This window comes from Haliotis rufescens, unplaced genomic scaffold (genome assembly GCF_023055435.1).
Source record: "Haliotis rufescens isolate VD_foot unplaced genomic scaffold, xgHalRufe1.0.p SCAF_6, whole genome shotgun sequence".
Classification (NCBI taxonomy): Eukaryota; Metazoa; Mollusca; class Gastropoda; order Lepetellida; family Haliotidae; genus Haliotis; species Haliotis rufescens.
This window is the reverse complement of record NW_025964334.1, coordinates 33,746,323-33,771,040: the sequence shown is the minus strand read 5'-3', so window position 1 is coordinate 33,771,040 and position 24,718 is coordinate 33,746,323. Positions and strand designations below refer to the sequence as shown.

The 24,718-nt window shown below is 40.4% G+C and overlaps 1 protein-coding gene across 1 annotated transcript; it reads left to right on the top strand.

Moving 5' to 3' along the window:
• The first annotated feature begins 1,350 nt into the window (after positions 1-1,350).
• On the top strand, positions 1,351-19,547 carry LOC124116039 (N-acetylglucosamine-6-sulfatase-like). The gene is made up of 12 exons (XM_046477248.2): positions 1,351-1,488; positions 2,547-2,606; positions 2,794-2,997; positions 5,476-5,541; positions 7,090-7,188; positions 9,031-9,201; positions 10,500-10,582; positions 11,571-11,689; positions 12,804-12,907; positions 16,396-16,611; positions 17,840-17,950; positions 19,197-19,547. The coding sequence occupies exons 1-12, from the start codon at positions 1,357-1,359 to the stop codon at positions 19,350-19,352; spliced, it is 1,521 nt and encodes a 506-aa protein (XP_046333204.2). The 5' UTR covers positions 1,351-1,356; the 3' UTR covers positions 19,353-19,547.
• Positions 19,548-24,718: the final 5,171 nt, after the last annotated feature.

Below are 24,718 nucleotides of genomic sequence, written 5' to 3'. Positions count from 1 at the left end.
CATACGATGCCAGAGAACGTCTTGTTAGCAGAAAGTCCGCATCAACAATGGCGTGACGTCACAAACGTATCCAAGTATGGCTCATCGCGTTTCAATCACGTTACACGAGATTTTGGAAATACTTTCCATGAAAACAGTGAATTTAACGAAAGGGGTGAAATGTACGACCCGAAAACACGGCTATCCATTGATATGTACACGTAGCATAGCCAACAATGTTCTAATTAATGGCCAAAAGTTTCTCGGAGTGAGGAACTTATTACGTCATAAAGTTATGACGTCACTGTGCAGTGACGACATAATCGCGGAAAGCCTACACCGTACCGTTAAACTAGATCCACAGTTGGTTCGCGCAGATGGTTTAGCGCTTTTTGTCTGTAACCGCTGTCGGGTAGACAGGATCCCAGTCCGGCAGACCTTATCAGCAGTGGTGAACATTTTACCACAGCCACGAGTTCAATTTCAAATCACCTTTCTCTTGTTTTTAAACAAACGCGCGTACACTGAAAATGAGATTATGTACCGAAGATAGATATTCATATTAGGTTATTTGTTTTGTTTGTTTGTTGTTCAACGCCGCACTCAGCAACATCCCAGCTTATGTCACGGCGGTCTGTAAATAATGGAGTCGGACCAGACAATCCAGTGATTGATATCATGAGCATCGATCCACGCAATGGGGATCGATGACATGCTTCAACCAAGTCAGCGAGTCTGAAAACCCGATCCTGTTAGTCGCCTCTTACGACACGCATAGTCGCCTTTCACGGCAAGCATGGGTTGCTGAAGACCTATTCTACCCCGGATCTTAATTCACGGGTCTCATATTTGATTAAGTAATAAATGTTGGTGACGGTGACTTTAGTCAATCTATGAGTTGTTCTATGGGTTGGAGCTTGCTTTAGCATAGACTTGCGATAATGGTAACGCTTCAATCACTTCATGGAACGAAATCTGACGGAGGCCATTGTAAACACAAATCAGAAACCAGATCTATTTTCCAGTCTCTGCACAAACATAGCGTTTCCTCGCAATAATTTTCGCGCTCCCTCACTAATACCAGGGAACGGCAAACTATGGAAACATTTGTGACCAATTCGTGTTATCCGTCTTCTTGCAGGTTACGGAAAGGGGCGAGTGGTGACTAATGCTATGGAAAGTGTAGCGAGGAAACGCCGCAGGATAGCGATGGAACGCGATAGTTTTGTGAGAAAACGCTGTGTTATTATTTTATACTATGGCAGATATAGGAGCTACCGTAGAAAAGCAATGGGCAGTTGAACAACTGGATCAAGCGACAGTAAAAGATTGTTTATGTGCACGTGATCCTAACAGTCGAGTCATGTGATAGACAAGATGGCGGCTTCCGCAACGGCAAGCATTACATTTTGTCTGATCCTGCAGGTCATGTTGATCTCGGTCCATGGGAAGTCTCCGAATATTGTGTTTGTCCTGACGGATGATCAAGATGTTGTGCTAGGTGGACAGGTTTGTGTGACACTGCTTTTTGTGGGATGCATTTACCAGTAGCTATGCACGTTTCAGCCACAGGCCCCTGAAGCAGGATAGTAATATTACTGAAACACCGGACCCATATATATAAATTATTTATTATTTATATATATGGGTCCGGTGTTTCAGTAATATTACTATCCTGCTTCAGGGGCCTGTGGTTTCAGCGACACATTGCCATTGGTTAGCAGTAACATTTATTTTTCACATCAAAAGGTTTGATGCGATGCATCAACACGCGGCAAACTATTTTTTCGTCAAATTATATCTACAATAAAATATTTTTTCCCAAATTGACTACTATGGTTTGTTTGGTTGCTTTGTTGTTTAACGCCGCACACAGCAATATTCCAGCTAGCTGACGGCGGTCTGTAAATAATCGAGTCTGGACCAGACAATCCAGTGATTAATATCATGAGCATTGATCTATGCAATTGGGATCGATGACATGCATCAACAAAGTCAGCGAGCCTGACCAACCGACCCCGTTAGTCGCCTTGACTACTATGCGATTACCACCCTTACATACTGAACTTGATAACAATATCTTTCCACAGTAAATGAGCACAGTAGCCTATTCAGGCTGACACTAGGTCAAGCTGCATACCACTTTTGAGGCTATCCATATTTGTCTTTGTGTTTTTCATCACCAACCGCAACCATCATAAGAGCAAGCGGGCGAAATAAAAAAATATAAATTACAAGATAACTTTAATCCAGAAGTAGAAGATCAACATGGCACAAAGACATTTGTAGCATACCTGCCTATTTGATTCAAACAATTTGAGCTAGGCATTCCAATAAGTCTCTGATTTTTGTCACTCGTAAATGAAGATAAACAGCGAGTTCCGAATGCAAACAAATAAAGACGCTCTGTTTTATTGTTGTGTTTCAAAGTTCCATGACATCTACACCCAAAAGGGTGTACTATTGAGGGTATATTTGTGTTTTGTGGGCAGTTTTCTTACTGTAAAAGATCTCATATTAACATGATTAATAATATTGTTTTTTTTATTAATTGTTTTCAATTCCAGACACCTATGGTAAAAACAAAGAAATTAGTCGGAGACCAAGGAATTATTTTTAACAACATGGTAAGTAATTGTTTCAAACAAAATGTATTTTCTCCGATCTAGGCCAATTTATTTTCTTATGTTACATCCAAGTCCACTTAAATTTTGCAAATATTTGTTTATATAAATGCATCATTATTTAACTTCCCATACTCCACCCCCATCAGAACTGCTCTGTTATGTTCATACCTTTTTCCCTTCCCCTCAGTTTGTGACAAGTCCGCTGTGCTGCCCAAGTCGTTCCAGCATCTTCACAGGAAAATTTGTCCACAACCATGGTGCCCAGAACAACAGCATCAGTGGTGGCTGCAGCAGCACGAAGTGGCAAACCACTCAGGAGACTACAGCGTTCCCCACACACTTCAGTCAGCAAGGATACACCAGTTTCTTTGCGGGAAAGTATCTAAATGCTGTGAGTATTTGCCAGATTGTAGGTGTCTTATCAATAAACTTATGAGTTTTACTGACTAGGATAAGAAAACTCAAAACTCTATAATCATGATAATATGATTGGTCACAAATTTGTTGTAAATGTATAACGTAAAACAATGCTGAAATGCTGTTTGGTGTAAAATAAAAACAAAAATTCTTATTATAAAAGTTAAAAACGCATGTCAGATAATAGACTCATTCTTCATCCCACTAAGATGGAACAGAGCTCCAGATAAGCTTTTGGTGTTGTGGGTATTTTACCCATGCATATTAAAATCATTGGGTATCAGTAATTCTATTTGGGTATTCAAATTTCTGTTACCCACTAGTTTTTACACATGTTGGTATTTAAGTTAAATATTTAAAAACACTATTCATCTAGTCCCTGCAAACTGGTGTCGTGTGGGTTCGAAAGCTTTATAGGACTCAAAAATACCACGATACTTCCACAAGAAAGTGTGATGGCAAAGAACATGATGTAACTGTCATCGTGGAGTTTGGCAAGGTTGACGAAATGCCCGTTTATAGTTTCAAAATAAGTTGCTGATTTGTTTATTGAATACGCAGGGTTACCCAGGTACTTCACAATATTTTGATGATACGCACAAGTTTTATTTTTGTAGTGTATCTGTAATGTTCGTTGCGTATTTGATACGCTTGGATTTTATTTTACTGCGTATTTCTGCATTTCTGATGCATATTTTACGCAGATACGCAGCTTATCTGGAGCTCTGGATGGAATGCAACTTCACCTCAAACACATCACCCCAAAACATGTCACACCCGAAAGAGACCAAAATGACTCGGATTCGCATTCCTTTGTAGGCGTTTTACACTGTATTGCCATGAATAGCATTGGCCTAGTGAACCACAATTACAAAGCATAAAGCACACTTGAGAGTAGAATTTGCCAGGGAAATTGGGTAAAAACTCATTATTTTGTTCAAAATATGGATTTTTTTAAAAGTTCATATTTTCTTAATTTCAGAGTTATTTTGACATTGTATTTTGAGATTCCATTTAATACAATAATATAAAATAAAGCATTAAACCCCTCTCTATTTACTGGTGTGATACACATTACTTCTACAAAGCCATATAATGAATTATATATACTACTATCATGGATTGGGAAAGTTTTAGTTCCTAATAGAGAATTTTTAATGACATTTACCGCAGACTTGGGGACGAATATCAGCCCCTGAGGAGGTCTAGATAAATCTCTGAAAGCGTGTCAAGGTTGTGGGATAGAATCTCAAGTTTAGTGTTGTTTGATGGCGCTGTACAACTTGGTGTCAACCAGGGGTGAAGACAATTTCCAAAACTGGTTAGAGTTGCTTCTTTAAGAAGCCTTTTGAGAGACCGATGCATCGTGTTTATGTAAAGTACATGGGAAAGAATAGCATTCTTACAGGCTCCTTTGCCTTGTCTCTATATAGGGACAGAGGGCTTTCTTTTCCCTGCTCAGCATCAGCCTCTTCCCACTCCTAATGCCCAAAATGTTATTTTTCAGGAAAATGGAAACATTAAGTGTAGATTGTGCGACACCTTGTTAGTGGATGCCATGCACAACACTCCTGCGCAGTGGTGACTTAGCATAACACAGCTGCCACCGGCTAATTTGCATATCACGTGACTGGACTTTTCTCTTGTTTGTAAACAAGCGTGCTTTTTCAGAAATCAGAACGGAATGGACTAATGCAAGTATTTGGGGTTGCTTTACATATTGTTTTGCAGAATTATATAGATATGCTACTACAAGTATTGCATGACAATATACATTTATACACCAGAGTGACTGTATCGCTAGGTCTCCATGGGGCTTCAATGACAGCACATGGAGCCGTACAACCAATGTAAACAGAGGATAACTACACAAATGGAAATAGTTTTTCACGATTTGGGATTCTCAATGAAAGTTAACCATTCTATGACATATGTTTATCTAGATGTGTAGACTTGTCAAAATTGAAACAGATGAAAAACATATGCAATATCTTGAATGGACAGTGTAAGATGTGACAAATCGTCACATGGTGCTGGCCTGTGGCAGAGGTATTATGCTGGTCGCATGGAACTCTGGGTTGGAGAGTGGCCATGCACAAGGCACTGTGTGATTTTCTTTGTAGGTAGTTGGTTAAGACAAAATATAATGATGCAAAGTTGATGGTCGGGATAAAATCTAATAAATAATTTATTATGGCCTTAATACAAGGTTCATACAGACTTGGAAAGGCCTTGAATTTTAGTGTTCAATATCTGTTTGAACTTTGTTATAATTATTCTATATTATTTCTTTGGTTACAGTGTTAGAAAAAGTTTGAATATAAGAAAAGATCCCAATTTGCATCACACACATTTAATTCAAAGTCTTTGATAAATCCTCCAAATATTTACCGAGGACAGAGGTGGTGTGGTTGTGATAATATAAAAAAACTATGAGCTGTTTGTTTTTCAGTACGGACTGAAGCCGGCGGGCGGGGTGCAGCATGTCCCTCCAGGATGGGACTGGTGGAATGGTCTGGTATGTGACTGTTTGTTTGTTTGTCCCACCTGATCCATTTGGTCGCCTATTATAGGATGCAGGGGACCAGTTCTAACCCAGAATCCCCACGATACAACTAGCATAGGCTGTTGTGGACCAGTTCTAACCCAGGATCCCCACGGTACAACCAGCATAGACCGCTGGGGACCAGTTCTAACCCGGAATCCCCAAGGTACAACCAGCATAGGCTGCTGGGGACAAGTTCTAACCTGGAATCCGCACGGTACAAGCAGCATAGGCTGCTGCGGACCAGTTCTAACCTGGAATCCCCAGGATACAACCAGCATAGGCTGCTGGGGACCAGTTCTAACCTGGAATCCCAACGATACAACCAGCATAGGCTGCTGGGGACCAGTTCTAACCTGGAATCCGCGGTGTTCCACCAACATAGTCTGCTGGGACCAGGTCTAACCTGGAATCCCCATGGTACAACCAGCATAGGCTGCTGGGGACCAGTTCTAACCTGGAATCCCCACGGTACAACCAGCATAGGCTGCTGCGGACTAGTTCTAACCCAGGATCCCCACGGCACAACCAGCATAGGCTGCTGGGGACTAGTTCTAACCCAGGATCCCCACGGCACAACCAGCATAGGCTGCTGGGGACTGGTTCTAACCTGGAATCCTCACAGGATGGGGTGCAGAGTTGGGGGTGTGACTCCCTCCAGTGTACTGCAGAAATATTCTCAATCTCAAAAGTAACCGCAATCATATTAACAAGGGAAAGAAAATATTTGTTTTTTTCAAATGTGCCACAGGGCTCCCATAACGATGTTAGGTGTACCCACTGGAATTACAGTATGTCAACTAGAACAATAATTTTGATCCATCATCAAACTCGGTTAATGTCATTTCAATATTTTCCCCAAGGCCATATAAAACCCAGTTGTAATTTTCAATGAGATTGATGATACCTTTGATAATAAACGTCGTGACAAGTCTCTAAATGTGTCCCTCAGGCTTTAGGAACTTATTTTAACTGTGAGATAACAAGTTTAGCAATGCCATCAGCATTAAAATACAAGGAATTTTGAGTTATTGTCAGTTATCATGAAAGCATATGGTGTCATCCGTTGTTTCATGATGAAATGGCCTTCCAACGTGACATCATGTGAAGGTTCACACTGGGAGAGTGTGCTATGGATTGGCTAATTCAGAATGCTGAAAATCTGAAAACACAGAATGCTCATTGACTTTCTAAATGACACTCTTTATCTCCTTATTCCAGGGGGGCACGGGTGGCCCAGTCGTCTAAGGCGCCGCGATTCACTGTGCAGAGTTGCGTCCCTTGGACGCGCCAGAAATCTATGATTGCGAGTTCGAATCCCGGTTCGCCCCGATTATGTTTCTAGGTTTGTCAGCACCATACCCGTGCTCGTTGGTTTCACCAAAGTGGTAAACTTCTGAGACCTGCATCACTTCGGGCTTTCCTCCCACATTAAGCTGACACGCAGTGATATAACTGGAATACTTTTAAAAGTGGCGTTAAACCCAACTCACTCACTCACTCACTCATTCCTTATTCCAGGTGGGGAACTCTGTGTACTACAACTACACGCTGTCAATAAATGGCACTGCCCAGGACCACGGACAGAGCTATAACAGTGACTACCTCACTGATCTCATTGTAAGTATACCTGAGGCCAACCTACCGTATTGAATGTAATAAGCGCCCTGCTCTAATGAGCACCTCAATAAATGGCACTGCCCAGGACCACGGACAGAGCTATGAGAGTGACTACCTCACTGATCTAATTGTAAGTATACCTGAGGCCAACCTGCCGGATTCGATATAACGAGCACCCAGCTCTAATGAGCACCTCAATAAATGGCACTGCCCAGGACCACGGACAGAGCTATGAGAGTGACTACCTCACTGATCTCATTGTAAGTATACCTGAGGCCAACCTACCATATTGAATGTAATAAGCGCTCCACTCTGATAAACGCCCATGGCGATATTTGCTAATATATTGGCTAGTGAACAATCCCAATTAGCACCCCTTCTGAATGATCAATGTACACAAGACTTATTTATTTGTGTATAATACACACTCGTGTGTTATATGCACCCTTAATTATGGGCAATTAAATTCTAGAAAAATATATCTGTCGTATATACACATTTCAGGCTGTCAGCATAAACCAAGAAATTTACGATCTTTCAACTTTACCAAAATAATATTCTAATAAGAGACGCCTATTTCTAGTTTTGAGTGCGCCTTGGGCGCTTATTACGTCGAATATGGTAAATGTTATTTACATTGGTATCTGCAATGGTCCTCCCTTGATTAAGCTGTGAATTATGGGGTTGTATTCTGTTATGACAAATTTTTTTTACCCATAGCATACCCTTTAACTCGTTCTTAGTTTTCATAACAACAGATATTTTATGTTGATAAGAATATTTTTGGGCAATGCTTTCAACCAAAGTTGTTTTATAGATGTGCCACCCCTAAAAGTTCATTCAGGGTTCATCTGACATGACCTCCTATGGAGGTATCCTCACCTTGATGTACGTGTAGACAGGTATATATCGGAGTAAATGATCTGATTTCAATGAGATTGCATGAAATTAAGGATTATGTTGTGAGTAAATTAATTCATTATTATCCCGTGCCACGAATTGGAAGATGGATATAGATATGGGTGCCTTTCGTCTGTCCATCTTTCCTACCGTCCGTCCATCCATCCATCTTTCCTACCGTCTGTCCGTCTGTCCGTCACGTTTTGTTTTGTTTCTGGAGCAGAACTAAAAAACCATGAGAGGTATCTTAACCAAACTTGGTACATGGATAGGTCTAGTGGTTAACTGGTGCCTTTTGATAGTTTGAGATTTTTGAAAATTTATTTTTCGAGTTTCCTTGGCAACAACTTTGACATAGACTAAAAATGGCGGTAGTGCTCCTTTCCAGATCAGATCTTGAAAATTGAACAATATTTCTTCACCAAACTTGGCACATAGATAGGTCTAGTGGTAAACTTGTGCCTTTTGATAGTTTGGAATTTTTGTAAAATTTGTGTTTCGAGTTTCGATAGCAAAGACCTTGACTTAGACTGAAAGTGGCGGTAGTGCTTGTTTCTGGAGCAGATCTTGAAAACCGTACAATATTTCTTGCCTTGCATACAAACTTGACATGTCATATTGGCAGGGGATATGAGTATTTCATGCTTGTTTCATTAGGCACAGAGTTTGAAAAAACATTGTATGACACCATTTGACATGCCATTTACAAAGCATGAGCCACTTTGCGAACAATGAAAGCGATCTAATATTTGGCAGAAACTAGCCAATCAGAATGTAGCAAAAATTGAGGAAATTACGGTAAATAACCACACATATTCACTGACCCCGGTGGTAAAAAGTATGCCGATAAAGGACAGACAAAATAACTATGATTTCCACAGATCAGGACTTTTTAAAAAAAAGAAATCTGTGAACCAAGAGGTGGCCTTATTTATTCTTCAGCATAGACAAGCAATAGGATTCCTACAGGAGCAAGACAAGGACTCAAAGCCATTCTTCATGATGATGTCCACCCCAGCCTGCCACGGCCCCTTCACCCCCGCCCCTCAATACAGCCAGAACTTCTCCAATCTCACCGCCCCCAGGAATGGCAGTTTCAACAAACATGGAAACGTAAGGCAGCAAGATGATTAGCTGAGGTTACTATGGTCACCGTAGCCCCTCATTCTTCTACCTGTGAAGATCCGGGGTAGAATAGGTCCATGCTTGCAGTAAAATGCATCTATGCTTGTCGTAAGAGGCGACTAACAGGATCATGTGGTCAGGCTCGGTGACTTGGTTGACCCATGTTAATTTATCCCAGTTGCGTGGATTGATGCTCATGATATCAACCACTGGATTCTCTAGTCCAGACTTGATTATTTACAGACCGCCATCATATACCTGGAATATTACTGAGTGCGGCGTTAAACAAGAAACAAACAGAATCCTTCTATTATTTTTATAAATGTTTTCTTCCTTAATGAAATATATGGACTTTTATTTGCCATTTTGTTTTCCAAAACAGTACCTGTTTTGGGTTTTCATCTGGAATCCTTATTCAAAGTTTGCTTTCGACAAATATAAGTATGCATACTTAGAGGTAAGTGTTTGAACAAGGGATGGGTATCTCGATGTCTCGGGGGTTTAGCAAGCTCCTTCCCAGTGTGTGACACCTTCGTTAACCTCCAGCTGGTATAGAGAGCTCTGTGTAGGGTCTGTCACAGTGAGGAACTTGGGGGTCTGGCAAACTCCTTCCCAGTGTGTGACACCTTTGTTTACCTCCCAGTATAAAGAGCTATGTGAACAGTCTATCCCTGTGAGGAGCTTGGTGGTCTTGTAGCAAAGGGACATAACCCTGCACAGCAAGTTTTGAAATGTCAGAACACAGGGCTCCATTACACAAAGCGGACCTTAGCGCTAAGGTGAGTGTGACTCTCATTATTTGATGTTAGGCGTATGATCATCATAGTGCTAAGATATCTTTTGTGGAACAGGGCCCTGGATCACATGAGATACGATGAAGGCAGTGAAATCTCATAAGAAATGTTATTTAATCAGCGTCTGTAAACCAATAAGTTGGTTGGTTGGTTTGTTGTTTAACGCCGCACTCAGCAATATGACAGCGGTCTGTAAATAATCGAGTCTGGACCAGACAATCAAGTGATTGACATCATGAGCATCAATCCACGTAATTGGGATCGATGACATGCATCAACCAAGTCAGCGAGCCTGACCACCCGATCCCGTTAGTCGCCTTTTACGACAAGCATAGTCGCCTTTTACGGCAAGTATGGGTTGCTGAAGACCTATTCTACCCCGGAATCTTCACGGGTCCTTAACAAATAAGTCATTGTACTCAGAAGGCATTTATGCCAATTCATTTTCAGATATGATAAACATCTGATCAACTTTGTTCTGTTTTATTACAGAACAAGCACTGGCTAATTGAGCAGGCCAAAACACCAATGCCCAATGACACTATTGCCAACATCGACGATGTATTCCGAAATAGGTAAGCACCATCAGCATACATTCAGCATAGTAATGTAATAACATCTACCGCTGATTGATACGGGAAACAAAATTCCCAAATCTGATAAATACTGGTACAGAGGATATTATTCACAAGTATGGATACAATGTATTGCATTATGTGAGTCATTGGTGAGCACATTACCTACTTCTTGCTCAACATATAGTTAGTACTGAGCTATGACTGTGAGTGAGTGAGTGAGTTGGGTTTAACGCTGCTTTTAAAAGTATTCCATTTATATCGCGGCGTGTTAGCTTAATGTGGGAGGAAAGCCCGAAGTGATGCAGGTCTCAGACGTTTACCACTTCGGTGAAACCCACGAGCACAGGTATGGTGCTGACAAACCTAGAAACATAATCGGGGCGAACCGGGATTCGAACTCAAAATTATAGGTTTCCTGCGCGCCCAAGAGACGCAACTCTGCACAGCGAATTGCCGCGCCTTAGACGACTGGGCCACCCGTGCCCCCACTATGACTGTGGAATATATGTATTACTGAGACCAAAACCAGTCTTAAAACACAAGTCCAAATCAGTGTCACAGAAAAAGATTTTAGAGGAAAGATATGTATCGTGTAATGAGAGTGTCTGCCCAGAGAGCCGTAGGTCCGGGGTTCGATCCCCGGCCGCGTCATACCAAAAGACGTTAAAAGATGGAACTTGTTGTTACTCTGTCTGGCGCTCGGCATTAAGGAGCTAAAACAAGGACTGGTCGGCTTGGAGTCACTATACTGTGTCTAAATGGGATATTCATGTTAAATTGCGGCATGGTATCTAAGTGAGCTAGCACTATAAATCGTCATCAGCCCGAACTTGTACAAGCAGCTACACAACACACACACGTACATGCATGTCGCTGTATAAGTGCAATAATCTTGGACGTGACGTTAAACCCCATGAGATTTCATAGACTATATATTAGTCTTGTACAGATTTGTGTTTTTATTGTTTTCCCATCCTCTACACAGGTGGAGGACATTGTTGTCAGTTGATGACATGGTGGAGAACGTGGTCAACATGTTGGACAAGAAAGGACTGTTGGACAACACCTTTGTCTTTTTTTCTTCAGACAATGGCTTCCATCTTGGTAAGAAAACACAAATTATCTATTTCAGTCAAATAATTAATAAAGCAACTATTTGTCCTTGTAATGAGTTATTTCTTTGATAGCACTTCATGTTGTCAACTTTCTTTGGTCTTGTTCAACCATTACTTAAATTCTGGAACAGGTGCTCTCGAGGACTGAGGTAACGCAACTGCAGAGTTGCTTCCCTTGATCTGCTGGTCATAATTTTGAAGCCAAGATTCTTCCCTGTTATGATCTGGGCCTTAGTCTGGCAGCAACAAACCATTGCTTGTGGGTTCCATCAAAGGCACCCGTCAACATCCGGGGTAGAATAGCAACCCATGCTTGCCGTAAAAGGCGACTATGCTTGTTGTAAGAGACGACTAGCAGGATTGGGTGGTCAGGCTCGAGGACTTGTTTAATGCATGTCATTGTATCCCAATTGTGTAGATCGATGCTCATGATGTGATTCACTGGATTGTCTGGTCCAGACTCGATGATTTACAGACTGCTGTCATATAGCTGGCATATTGCTGAGTGCAGTGTTAAATAACCCCCAAAAAAATCCATCAAAGGTATAAATGTACATGACTTTTGTCACTTATAGAACCTGAAGTGGTGATATGCTCAAAACCAACTTCCCGTACCAAGGGAGGTAATTGACTATAAAAGTCCAGTTTCCATCCTTGACGAACAAGGCTGGAATTTCATGGCTCGATCGTTGCGCCACCAGTTTCTAATGTGAGTTATGACCCTTCTATGTCCCTCCTATTGACCAATCAGATTCCACCTCTCATATCACTTGCATTTGCTTCAAACAAAATGGTGGCACCCAGTCTAGATGATCTGATCTTTAATCAAGTTCTATATTGTAAAAAATCTAATGAAAAGATTTTCAAAATATCTGTCAATGACAAGTTGGCGATACACATGCTTTGCGAATCCTGCAGACGACCGAAATCTGCACAGCAGACAAAATGTTGTTTATGAACTCGGTGCCATTTTTGTTCCATGATTTTGATTGGACAAAATACAACTCCAAAATTCCGGGCTAGTTCGCAAGGATAGATTCTGGACTCATTTATTTGGAGAAATGATTGTAAACTCACTCACTCACACACTGTTTCCTGTGCAGGGCAGTTTTCAATGCCACAAGATAAACGGCAGTTCTATGACTTTGACATCCGTGTTCCACTCATGGTGCGAGGTCCAGGGGTCAAAGCTGGTCAAGTCAGAGACGTAAGTCACGCCTATCAATAACATAATGAGCTTTTAATTTTATGGTTGCTAAAATTGGTGTGGGAATTAATTCCAGAGGCAGATCCACAACCCAAGCTGCAAAGTCAACAAACCACACACATACACACACATCAGTGGTTGAAATTAAGCATGAGAGTCAAGGGGTCCCCAGATTCAAATAATATAGCGGAAAATCTCATGTACTCAGGACTCTTTAGTTCCAAACACGGGGGCACGGGTGGCCCAGTTGTCTAAGGCGCCGCGATTCGCTGTGCAGAGTTGCGTCCCTTGGGCACGTCAGAAACCTATGATTGTGGGTTTGATTCCTGTTTCGCCCCGATTATGTTTCTAGGTTTGTCAGCTCCATACCCGTGCTCGTGGGTTTCACCGAAGTGGTAAACGTCTGGGACCTGCATCACTTCGGGCTTTCCTCCCATATTAAAGGGGCACTGATCTAACGCAATTCCCCGGGACTGGTTGTTGCCTTTGTTATTGTTTTTTCCCAGTGAATACCCGGATGTATAGCAGAAATCTAGACTAGTTCGCGACCTCTGCTGCGCCATTCGTAAGCGCATTAGTCACTTTTATGGGTAGTAATAAGGGCGTATGGTCACATTGATGAACAAAATGAAATACAGTTTTCGAGATTATAAGGAAATGTAGGTATCTTCGTGAGTAGCATCGGTAATGGTGACGAAGTTTTGATAAGTCACTTGCTTGGTAATATTGCGATTTACGTTTACACTATTTTGACTTGCAACACAAAGTATATATTTAACCTGAGCATATGCTTTTTTTATAGTGTGTATATTTTTTTACTGTCAAATGTGTAACAAATTTAATAAACGTCTAAATATTCAGTTATTTTACAAAGTGACTGAAAAACATTTCCATCTGTATTATTATGACAACGAATTCCAAACATTTTGATGTTTAATGTCATCACCAAGAGACTGAAAATGTAACGTTGAAAAGTACATTTCTAAGTTGTTTGGCTTTTAATCCTACATAATAATCTGTTGTGATGTTTGTAGGCCCTTTTGATCGTCTTGATCAATCTGGACAGATTTTTTAGTCAAAATGACTGAAATATTTACACATTTTATAAATTGCCTGAGCGAATCACATTTTACAAATTGACGGTAATATATACACGCTTACAAAGGAAAAGACCTGTGACAACAACGTCTATCGCGCATTGAAGAATTTCCCAACCAAGACGTAGAGAAACAAGAACGAATCGGTTCAAATGAAGGAAAACAAAATGCAGATATCATAATTACAACCTACCAAATTTATGTGTATAAGTTTTAGGCAGCTTCCTTGTTCGAGGAATGTATCCGTGAATATCCACACAAAGGAACAATATCCCACTCGTCTGCAGCTGTACAAAGAAACTTATTCGATGTCACGTGTCTTAGTAACAATCAAATATTTTAAAAGATATATATCGTTTCGGGATATTATAACCCGTGTTCGTTTCTCAACTGATCGCTTGGATTGTTTCAGGTGTTTTACATAGGTGTCAAGTCTCAATGGTCGGCTAAGAAAGCCCACGTGACAACTATTTTCATAGCGTCCACGGTTCCTAAAAATTCCATTGAGTGATAGATAACAATGATCAATCAATTAACGTATTATCAGTTAACCCTTTGAACAAAGTATGTTGTTTTTACATCGGCACTTCGCGCCATGACATGAGTGTATTCCCTTTATTTTAGTAAACCTAGACATGTAAACACTCACTCTTGACATATCCACTGTGCAAGATAACAGTGATTAATCAATCAACGTATTTTCTGTTAATCCTTTGATGACTAGGAACGATCCGTTGATTTACAAAAAAAGTAAATCAACTGATCATTCATCACTTGCTGGGCTGCCACGTGCATATTACATAACACACATTTCACCTCACTTCAAACCTGGATTTAGATTGAATAATTACCCCAGACACAATAAATGCCAAATGGGAACCTTTGTATGGTAATATAAGTGGTGCTACCACTTATTGTACCTGTAATAAATTCATTAACTGAGCATCAAGTGAATGACGACAAATACACAAGTGTAGGGTTATACGAGAAAACGTGGGTGACAAGGGAGTAGTAATCGTATTATCGACGCAAGCCGAAATCCGAAAATGCTTTCACTGCATGGATACTGTTTTTATTATTAAACTATAACCATCTGGGGTATTTCCAAATGACGACATCCGATGAGCTCCCTTGTTCTTTTTGTCTGTTTGTTTAGGCTGAAGAAATGAATTAACATGCGCCCTTTGTCGAAATCTTTATAGATCACAGTTAACCAATCAGTGTTCAAAAATGCGTAAAACAAATATTGCCTCCAGCCTCCAAGTTTATTTAGCTGTCCTTGCAGACGGTAGCCCAGTCTCTGGTCACGCTCAGTTGCGTTGCGTATCATCCGGGTACTCAGGGGGGAAAAACAATAACAAAGGCAACAACCAGTCCATTAGATCAGTGCCCCTTTAAGCTGACACGCCCTGACATTACTGGAATACTGTTAAAAGTGGCGTTAAAACCCAACTCACTCCAAACACTGCAAACACACATCCCTTTAAGCCAGATCACTTATATTTCTTTTATAGATTTGTTACTTGTACCAAAAAGCATGAAAATGAAAAAAATTGTTTGTGTCAGGGTTATTTGTAGGTTAATTTGCTAAATTTAAGTCTTTTACTATAGAATTTGTTAGAGAATTTGGAACAGTGTTCAAAGCTATTGTCAGTGCCATATAGGACAGCCAGCCAAATGAGCTTGTACAATCTGTAGTGGGCATGGTTGGTTCAGTTGTCTATGGTGCCACAATTCACAGAGTTGTGTCCTTAGTCGTGCCAGCATCGTCATCATCCTCGTTATTATTCTTGGTTATACTGTCCCCATGCTCTTGGGTTTCACCAAAGTGGTGAACATCTTAGACCTGCCTTGGCTTTCAAGGATTTATTGAGACCTGCTCAGTGGCCGATAATTGGCTCCAAGTCTGGAGCAAATGTTATTAAAAATCCCCATGTTGGAATTACAAAAATCCCAATTCATATTAATATATTGAACTAATAACTGTTTCAAATTTTATGGCTGTGTAGAGATAACCTATATTTTACAGATAACCATTAAAGACGAAGAGGTTTTAATGCTTAGTTTCATATCATTGCTTTGAATACAATTTAAGAAAGTAAGAACTTAAAAACAGTCCCAATTTTGAACAAAATAAGTATTTTTTCCCTAAGTTGCCTGCTGGGCACTTAGTTAAGAATCCAGGATAAATCCCAGGCTTTCCTCCCACACCAAGCTGACATGCTGGGCTATGACTGAATACTGTTCAAAACAGCATGGAACCCAACTCACTCACTGATCACAGTTTATAGGACAATTTCAGTATAGAGAAAAGTCGAACCTATATTTATAACAGAGTGACATCGTTTATGAAGCCAGTACCCAACAGTCATGGTCGTCCATCTGTTTCAGGAAGTGGTTCTCAACATAGACTTGGCCCCGACATTTATCGAGCTGACCGGCAGCAAAGTTCCCGATGATGTTGACGGTTTGTCTCTTCTTCAACTTTTGGAAAAACCGACGAACAAGTCCGACCCGACCTTCAGGACCAAGTTCCTCGTTGAACATGATGGGGAGTCAGAATCTGAAATACCAAACTGTCCGCAGTTCAAAGATCAAGGTCTCTCAGTAAGTAGCAATGATGCTGAAATGATGAGCATCTTCTTCAAGATGGCCTCCAAGATGTGATCAGGACCAACTCCCTCAAAACAATCTCAGTGCTAACGCTGTTACTTAATATAGACTTACAAGAGTTATAGCACTGAGATTCATTTTTGTCATTTGGGTCCTAGGGAACAGGTGCTTGGCAGTGTGAGATTCATGCACTGGGTGGTCCATCACGGTTCCATCATGTGGGTCCTAGGGAACAGGTGCTTGGCAGTATGAGATTCATGCACTGGGTGGTCCATCACAGTTCCATCATGTGGGTCCTAGGAAACAGGTGCTTGGCAGTGTGAGATTCAATACACTGGGTGGTCCATCACAGTTCCATCATGTGGGTCATAGGAAACAGGTGCTTGGCAGTGTGAGATTCAATACACTGGGTGGTCCATCACAGTTCAATCATGTGAGTCCTAGGGAACAGGTGCTTGGCAGTATGAGATTCAATACACTGGGTGGTCCATCACAGTTCAATCATGTGAGTCCTAGGGAACAGGTGCTTGGCAGTATGAGATTCAATACACTGGGTGGTCCATCATGTGGGTCCTAGGGAACAGGTGCTTGGCAGTGTGAGATTCAATACACTGGGTGGTCCATCATGTGGGTCCTAGGGAACAGGTGCTTGGCAGTATGAGATTCAATACACTGGGTGGTCCATCACAGTTCAATCATGTGAGTCCTAGGGAACAGGTGCTTGGCAGTATGAGATTCAATACACTGGGTGGTCCATCATGTGGGTCCTAGGGAACAGGTGCTTGGCAGTGTGAGATTCAATACACTGGGTGGTCCATCATGTGGGTCCTAGGGAACAGGTGCTTGGCAGTATGAGATTCAATACACTGGGTGGTCCATCATGTGGGTCCTAGGGAACAGGTGCTTGGCAGTGTGAGATTCAATACACTGGGTGGTCCATCACAGTTCCATCATGTGGGTCCTAGGAACAGGTATGCACTCACTCACTCGTTCACTCACCAACATGGAACAGCATGTGACACCTAAACATGTCAACACAGTCTCCATTCTACTTCCTTCCTATGGTCTTCAATTGGTAATGATTTTATCTATTCTCGTTCTATCTACCGTAACATTTTTGGATTTCCCTTTTCTCATGTTTCACAGGACAGAGAAATATATTCCATAATGTCTATTTGTTTATGAAATATATGGAAACTGAAATCTGATGATGTTGCCGCAGGTATGCAGCCACCACTGCGTGTGTGAAGACTCCACAAACAACACGTACGCCTGTGTGGTGGAGACGTTACGGACCACGCACTACAAGTATTGCCAGATGCAGGACTCGGTGGTAGGTATACTGGCCACATCGCCATCATATTTCCTTAGTGCCATCAACTCCTGTCAGTTTTGTCAGTCATTATGATATTTTATCCTTTTCATGTTCTTTTTGGACCACTGTTCCAAATAGATATAAAATAGCTTCAGAAACGTCTATCAGCATTTTTCATGCATTTATATTTTTTATAGCATTTACATGGGAACAAGGACATTTTAAGATTACATAATTGTTTCCCTTGAGCACTTGAAAACATTCCATATTTTCTTCTTTTTTTTTACTCTGGTGGTGGTTGGGTAGCCAAGTGGTTAAAGTGTTCGTTTGTCATGCCCAAAAAACGGTTTTGATTTCCAACATGGGTACAATGTGTGAAGCCCATTTCTGGTGTCCCCCGCTGTGATATTCCTGAAATATTGCTGAAAGCGGTGTTAAACCATACTCACTTACCCTTTTTAACTCTCCGCCTACTTCTAGACATTTATAAAGCATTTCCTGTGAAACAAGTAATCAATTTCATCTGGCCTCAGTATGTCCTGCAAAAAAGTCTTAGTTGTCATATTGAGACAATTCATATATGGAATTTGTGATAATGTGACAGGAATATTAATATTTTTATAGCATTTACAGGTCATTGAACTTACTTTTCTGAGTCAGGCAGGGAAACAATTTCTGATTTATTTCCTTAAATGTGACTATGAGGCTGTAAAAAAATATGCTTTGAAGCGGAATTTTATTCTTTTTCCACATTCCAGATTTTTGGGATCAGCAGATTTGAAACAAAGTATTTATGAATGAAATACCTTGGAGCCCTATATATTCATGACATTTTTTTATAACAATTTAGACTGAGGCAAGACCAAATTATTTACTTGTTTTACGGAACCCACTGATTGAGTTTTTTGAAATTGTGAAAAAAGGCACTTGTGTTCACACTGGAAAAATACATGTAAATAATACAATTCACCCTGATGTTTTGTATGTCAATTATGGGCAGCTACTCTAAATTCCATTCATTACAGTTGTCGAGATGAAAGCCTGTATAGCCATTGGCTAATTCTTTACCAACAGTTTTCCTTTACCCAATTGCCGGAACACTTGTAATGGCTGTAAACACAATGGACCAAAAGAATGAAAATCATGCACTTAGGTTTGTGGGATTGTTGAAGGTGATGTGAGACATTAAAGTGTAATGGAAACGGCTCCTGTCTACAATCATACTCTCTTATCACCTGATAACATCTGACTTTCATGATTACAGAACTTTGTGGAAGTGTATGATCTGGTGAAGGATCCAGCAGAGTTGAACAACATCGTGAAGTCAGCTGCGCCTAGCCTCATTTCACAATTCAGCGCCGATCTTGCTCGCATGTCTGAGTGCAAGGGAAAAGACTGTCGCAAGCTGCAGAAGACTTGACCTCCCATCCTGTCACATCATCTTCATCCCATTATCAGCCACCAATCATGATTCTCAGCCAAAGAAAATCAATCTCATTCAAATCAGATCTTAGTTCTCGCTACGGCTAAACAAAGATCTGAGGACATCCCATTAAGGGTCACGTCAGGCCGACTTGCGCGAACTTTGACCGACCAATGGAATGACCCATCAGAAGGCAGCTTTCTCGTGCTTTACGGCACAAATTTCAAATTGGCGACTACGCTTCGAAACATATTTTGACAAATTCTCGATTACAAATTTGAAACCTGAACAAAAAAACATTCTGGAATGGCTAATAGATTATCTAGATTGTAAGATTCAGTTGTTAAACCCGTAACTATCGTTCTGAATACCCCATGTTAAAGTTTCGAGATTGCATGATTAGAAATCACGTTCCGACTGTCACTTTCATAATCTGGTAAGCAACGCACTGATTGGTCGGATGAAAGGTCATTCTGACGTGACCTCTTATGGGATGTCTTCATATCTTTGTTCAGCGGTAGCGAGAACTAAGGTCTAATTTTAATGAGAATGAAGAAATATGAGCACATATCAGATATTAATACCGTATTGAAGTGCTATATTACTCACCTTTCTTAAAGTGTGTAGATCACTTCATCAATAACAGCATTATCTCTAAAATGTCACAGCTTCAATTTCTTCAAAACAGCTTGATTTGTTGGTGGAGCTGAATCTGTACTTCAAAATGGCCACCAGACAGTGATATTTGATTTTCCCAAAAAATCTGTATCTTTTTTAAAACAAGGTTGTAACTATTACTGTTATGTTTTACATTCTTTCAGTAAAGGTATTCCTATTTGAAAACAAATTTAGAATTGAGTCCTTTAAGTTCTAGGATAAACTGATAGTGGTTTTTATCCTTTGATCTTTTTTCTGTCAGCACCATGCTTGCTCCCTAGCTTCACCAAAGTGGTAAAAAATTAGGACTTTTGTTGGCTCGATCTCCTTACACCACAAGATGAGAGGTGTCATCCCGATCAGTCGAATATATAGTTAAGAATAGAGAAATAGTAGTCGACTGATTATCATTGTATATTCAAGGGAGTTCATTTTATGTTGCCACCCTTCGGTGTTGTTGTCCTGTAGAGTCGTTGCTGAAGTGCTTCCAGATAAGTGTGTCTGAGGGACCTTCGATCAAAGTTGTAGTGATGTAGTCCATGTATATCACAACATGTCCTCCCTCTGGACACTCTGCGATGGTGTTGACCGGTAAATGCAATAATGCGGTGCATCAAACTACTTGTCTATACCACTCCTCGTCACTAACCATCAGATGTTCACACTTCAGGAAACTGCTTCTCAAGTAATATGAAAACAGTAAATTGGAGTACTTTCCTTTTAAAAGCATACCTGAAGATTCCGGGGAAGAATAGGTCTTCAGTAACCCATGCTTGCCGTAAAAGGCGACTATGCTTGTCGTAAAAGGCGACTAACATGATCGGGTGGTCAGACTCGCTGACTTGGTTGATGCATGTCATTGATCCCAATTGCGTGGATCGATGCTCATGATATCAATCATACCTGAAAAAGATTTGGCAATAACCCAAGCTAATATGTTAATACTATAGGAATCTGATTCTCAAACTAAATGAAAGCAATAATTCCCACATTCTCCTTCAAAATATGGAGCTTGCATACTCTGACTTGGGCAAGATTGCCAATCACCACTTATTCATATTTAGTTTATTTAATATCGAGCACACAAATAAGGTATTTTACCTAAGGGTAATTGCTAAATTTCCTTATAGAAAATATAGATTGTAATAGAAAATATTTAAAAATCTATACAAAGATGTACTTTCGGTCGCCCATCACCACCCATTCACTATTATGTTCATATTGAAAAGTACCTTTATTCTCTAATCAAAGCTTATTCTCCACAGACATGCCTACCTGTAAGACCTCCCACTCACCCCATGTTATTTGTGATCCTTTTATGATGTGTATCCGCAAGGGGATTCCAGGTTGAGTGGGTCCCTATGCTTGTCCTAAGGAGGACTTACTGGATCAGGTGGTCCGGTTTGGTGACTTCCTTGATTCCTTGTCATCAAACTCTAATTGCATGGAACGTTGCTTGTGATATCAAACACTGGTTTGTCTGGTCCTGACTTGATTATTATAAGCCATCTTTCTACAGCTGGAATATTGCCGAGTGCAGCATTTAATAACAAATAAATGAATCGTGTTGTGGGTCAGTTTCTGTATATATGATAACAATCAGTACAGACATGTTCTTTCTTAAGAAAAGTGCCATTGCCAAGAATTTGTAATCATGGTTATTGATTCCTTTTTAGTAAACGATTTAGTTACGTAAAATATGAAGTTTATTCAAATCAATTTCTCGTGTATTGTTTATTGATATATTAAAGATTTTGTTTATTTTGTGAAAAGGGTACCAAAAATTAAACTATGCCCACTGCAATGTGTTGTCTAGCCAATGTCATTGTGTTGCTTTCTTGCAAATACTTATTTACTGAAAGGTGTAAATATTGTTTTATTTATTTCATATTCATTAAGGTTATGAGTTTTTTGTTCCAAAGTTTTAACTTTGTTATGTGATTATGTTCCTAAATACCACTGACAAAAAACTGTGATTAATGACCTTTTTTGGATTGAAAACATTGTGCTACAATATCAGTATCAGGTGTCTTGAATGTCCAAGACCAAAGGTCAAATGTTTTATATTGACCAGTCCACTGTGATGTACCGTATATCGCTGTGTATAAGGCGACCCCAAGTGTAAGACGACCCCACTGTACACGCCTTTGAAATAAACCCAAAATTCTATACTCCATGTATAAAGTGACCTGGAATGAAGCACATCACAAGTGCGCACACAAACAATATATGCAATAAAAATATGTTTATCTTGCTGAAAGTGAAACAACTGGAAAAAAATGTGAGATCTTCCATTCCGCGTATAAGACGTGTGTAAGACGACCCCACTTCTTAACCCCCTCATTTTAGGTACGAAAAACTCGCCTTATACACAGCGATATACGGTATATACATTTTAACAAGAGTGTGATTGACCAATCAATTCCCTGGAATAAATATGAATTCTGTAATTATGAGAAATGGTATGTTTTCCATTTTAGGACCCGACCTGGAGGGTTGTGAGGTCAAGTGTAATAACTTCTGATATTTGCATACTAATTAGTTATTCTTAAAGCGGATTGGTCAGTTGAAGCACAATGTAAGTTTTGAACCTGACAGTGTCAAGCATCATGTATGTAATTATCCCCCGCCGCGCGAAAGCGCGAAGCGGGGGATATAGTATTCACGACCGTCCGTACGTCCGTCCGTACGTCCCACCTGTTTGTTGCCGCGATATCTCAAGAACTAAACACTGGATTGTCTTCATATTTGGAACTATGGTGTATATACAGACTCCGCAGACACCAGTCGGTTTTGGTGACCTTGATCCCATTTTCAAGGTCACAGCAGACAAATCTGCTTTTAGAGTTGGAAAACGGTGTTGCCGCGATATCTCAAGAACTAAACACTGGATTGTCTTCATATTTGGAACTATGGTGTATATACAGACACCGCAGACACCAGTCGGTTTTAGTGACCTTGACCCCATTTTCAAGGTCACAGCAGGCAAATCTGCTTTTGGAGTTAGAAAACGGTGTTGCCGCGATATCTCAAGAACTAATCGCTGGATTGTCTTCATATTTGGAACTATAGTGTATATACAGACACCGCATACACCTGTCAGATTTGGTGACCTTGACCCCATTTTCAAGGTCACAGCAGGCAAATCTGTTTTTGGAGTTGGAAAACGGTGTTGCCACAATATCTCAAGAACTAATCGCTGGATTGTCTTCATATTTGGTACTATGGTGTATGTGGCGGGGGATATTTCGTCACTCTGTGACAAATACTTGTTCAACATTCAGATTAATGTTGTGATAAATATTTTAATGATACCTATGTCCAGTATTTTTTAGTCTGATGTTTTGTAATAACAGGTGTCTTCCTTACAGTGTGGTTGTTGGTCATTGTGGAACTTGTCAATAGATATTGTGTTTGTTTGATATATGATAGTCAGATCCCTGGTATGCTCTAGTGTTCCATTGCACACAGAGCTCTTTGCGCTACGACTGTCATTAGTCAGTGTTGGAGTATGGGAGTCATGACTGTGTTAGCAGTACGACTGTCAAGAGTCAGTGTTATAATTGTGTTAGCCCTGAGATCGCTTTGTGAAACGGAGCCATGATCTGTGGTGAGTTCTCTCAATCTTGGCAGAGAAGTCAGCTGTTATGGACGTCAATTAGATATCCGGCATCTTCCTGAGGCAAGAGAGTTAACTGACTATAAAAGGCCAGTTTCCACCCTTGCCGAACTAGGCTGGGATTATGGAGTTACATTTTGGCTGGACTAACGAGTCTATGCATAGTCCAATCAAAATCGCGCACCAAAATCAAAATCCGGTTCATAAACTGTCATGCAGAGTACGGTCGATTGCAGGATTTGCAAAGCATGTGCATCGCCAACTCGTTGTCAACAGATATTTTCCAAATCTTTTCATGTTTTAATCCAGGTGCTCACATGATCTGATGTACTTGGCAAAGTAAGAACCGTTTTATCACAAAATACATATTGATTCTTGATCAGATCGTCTTGACTGGGCGACACCATTCTGTTTGAAACAACGCATGTGATACGAGAGGTGGAATCTGATTGGTACATATGGGAGAGGCATAGAATGGACATTCCCTGGTGGCGCTACGATCAAGCCCAGGAATTCCAGCCTAGTTCGGCAAGGGTGGAAACTGGACTTGTAAAGTCAGTTGACACTCTTGCCTTGGGAAGATGATATCCGGTGGAGATTGCCAGATCTGTGGCATGTTCCATGTGTTTGCTACTCTGCACACATTGTGAGAATGTTTGCCTTTACTAAGGTGGTTAAGATCGTGCATCACTTAAATGTGCCCTGCTCTTGATAATAATCCCATCCAACATGATAATACTGAAAATGGTTGGTGTCTAAAAATTTTCATTAAAATATACAAAAAGCAAAAGTTGACACAGTCATTCCAACATACAACATTAGGAAAACATGAGAGGTAGGTAATATAATATACCGTATTCAACGTAATAAGCGCCCAGGGCGCTCTCAAAATTAGAAATAGGGGGCTTTTATTAGAATATTATTTTGGTGAAAAAAACAGAGTTGAAAGATAAATTTCATGGTCATGCTGACAGCCTGAAATGTTTATGTATGACATACATTTTTCCAGAATTTTCTTGCCCATAATTAAGGGTGCATATAGCACATGAGTGCGTAATACACGCGAATAAATAAGTCTTAGGTACAT

Bases quoted from the DNA above. Each gene is read 5' to 3' on its own strand.
- LOC124116039 (XM_046477248.2), top strand. From the start codon at position 1,357: ATGGCGGCTTCCGCAACGGCAAGCATTACATTTTGTCTGATCCTGCAG. The intron at 10,583-11,570 runs GTAAGCACCATC...TCCTCTACACAG, and splicing joins GACGATGTATTCCGAAATAG to GTGGAGGACATTGTTGTCAG. The intron at 17,951-19,196 runs GTAGGTATACTG...TCATGATTACAG, and splicing joins GCCAGATGCAGGACTCGGTG to AACTTTGTGGAAGTGTATGA.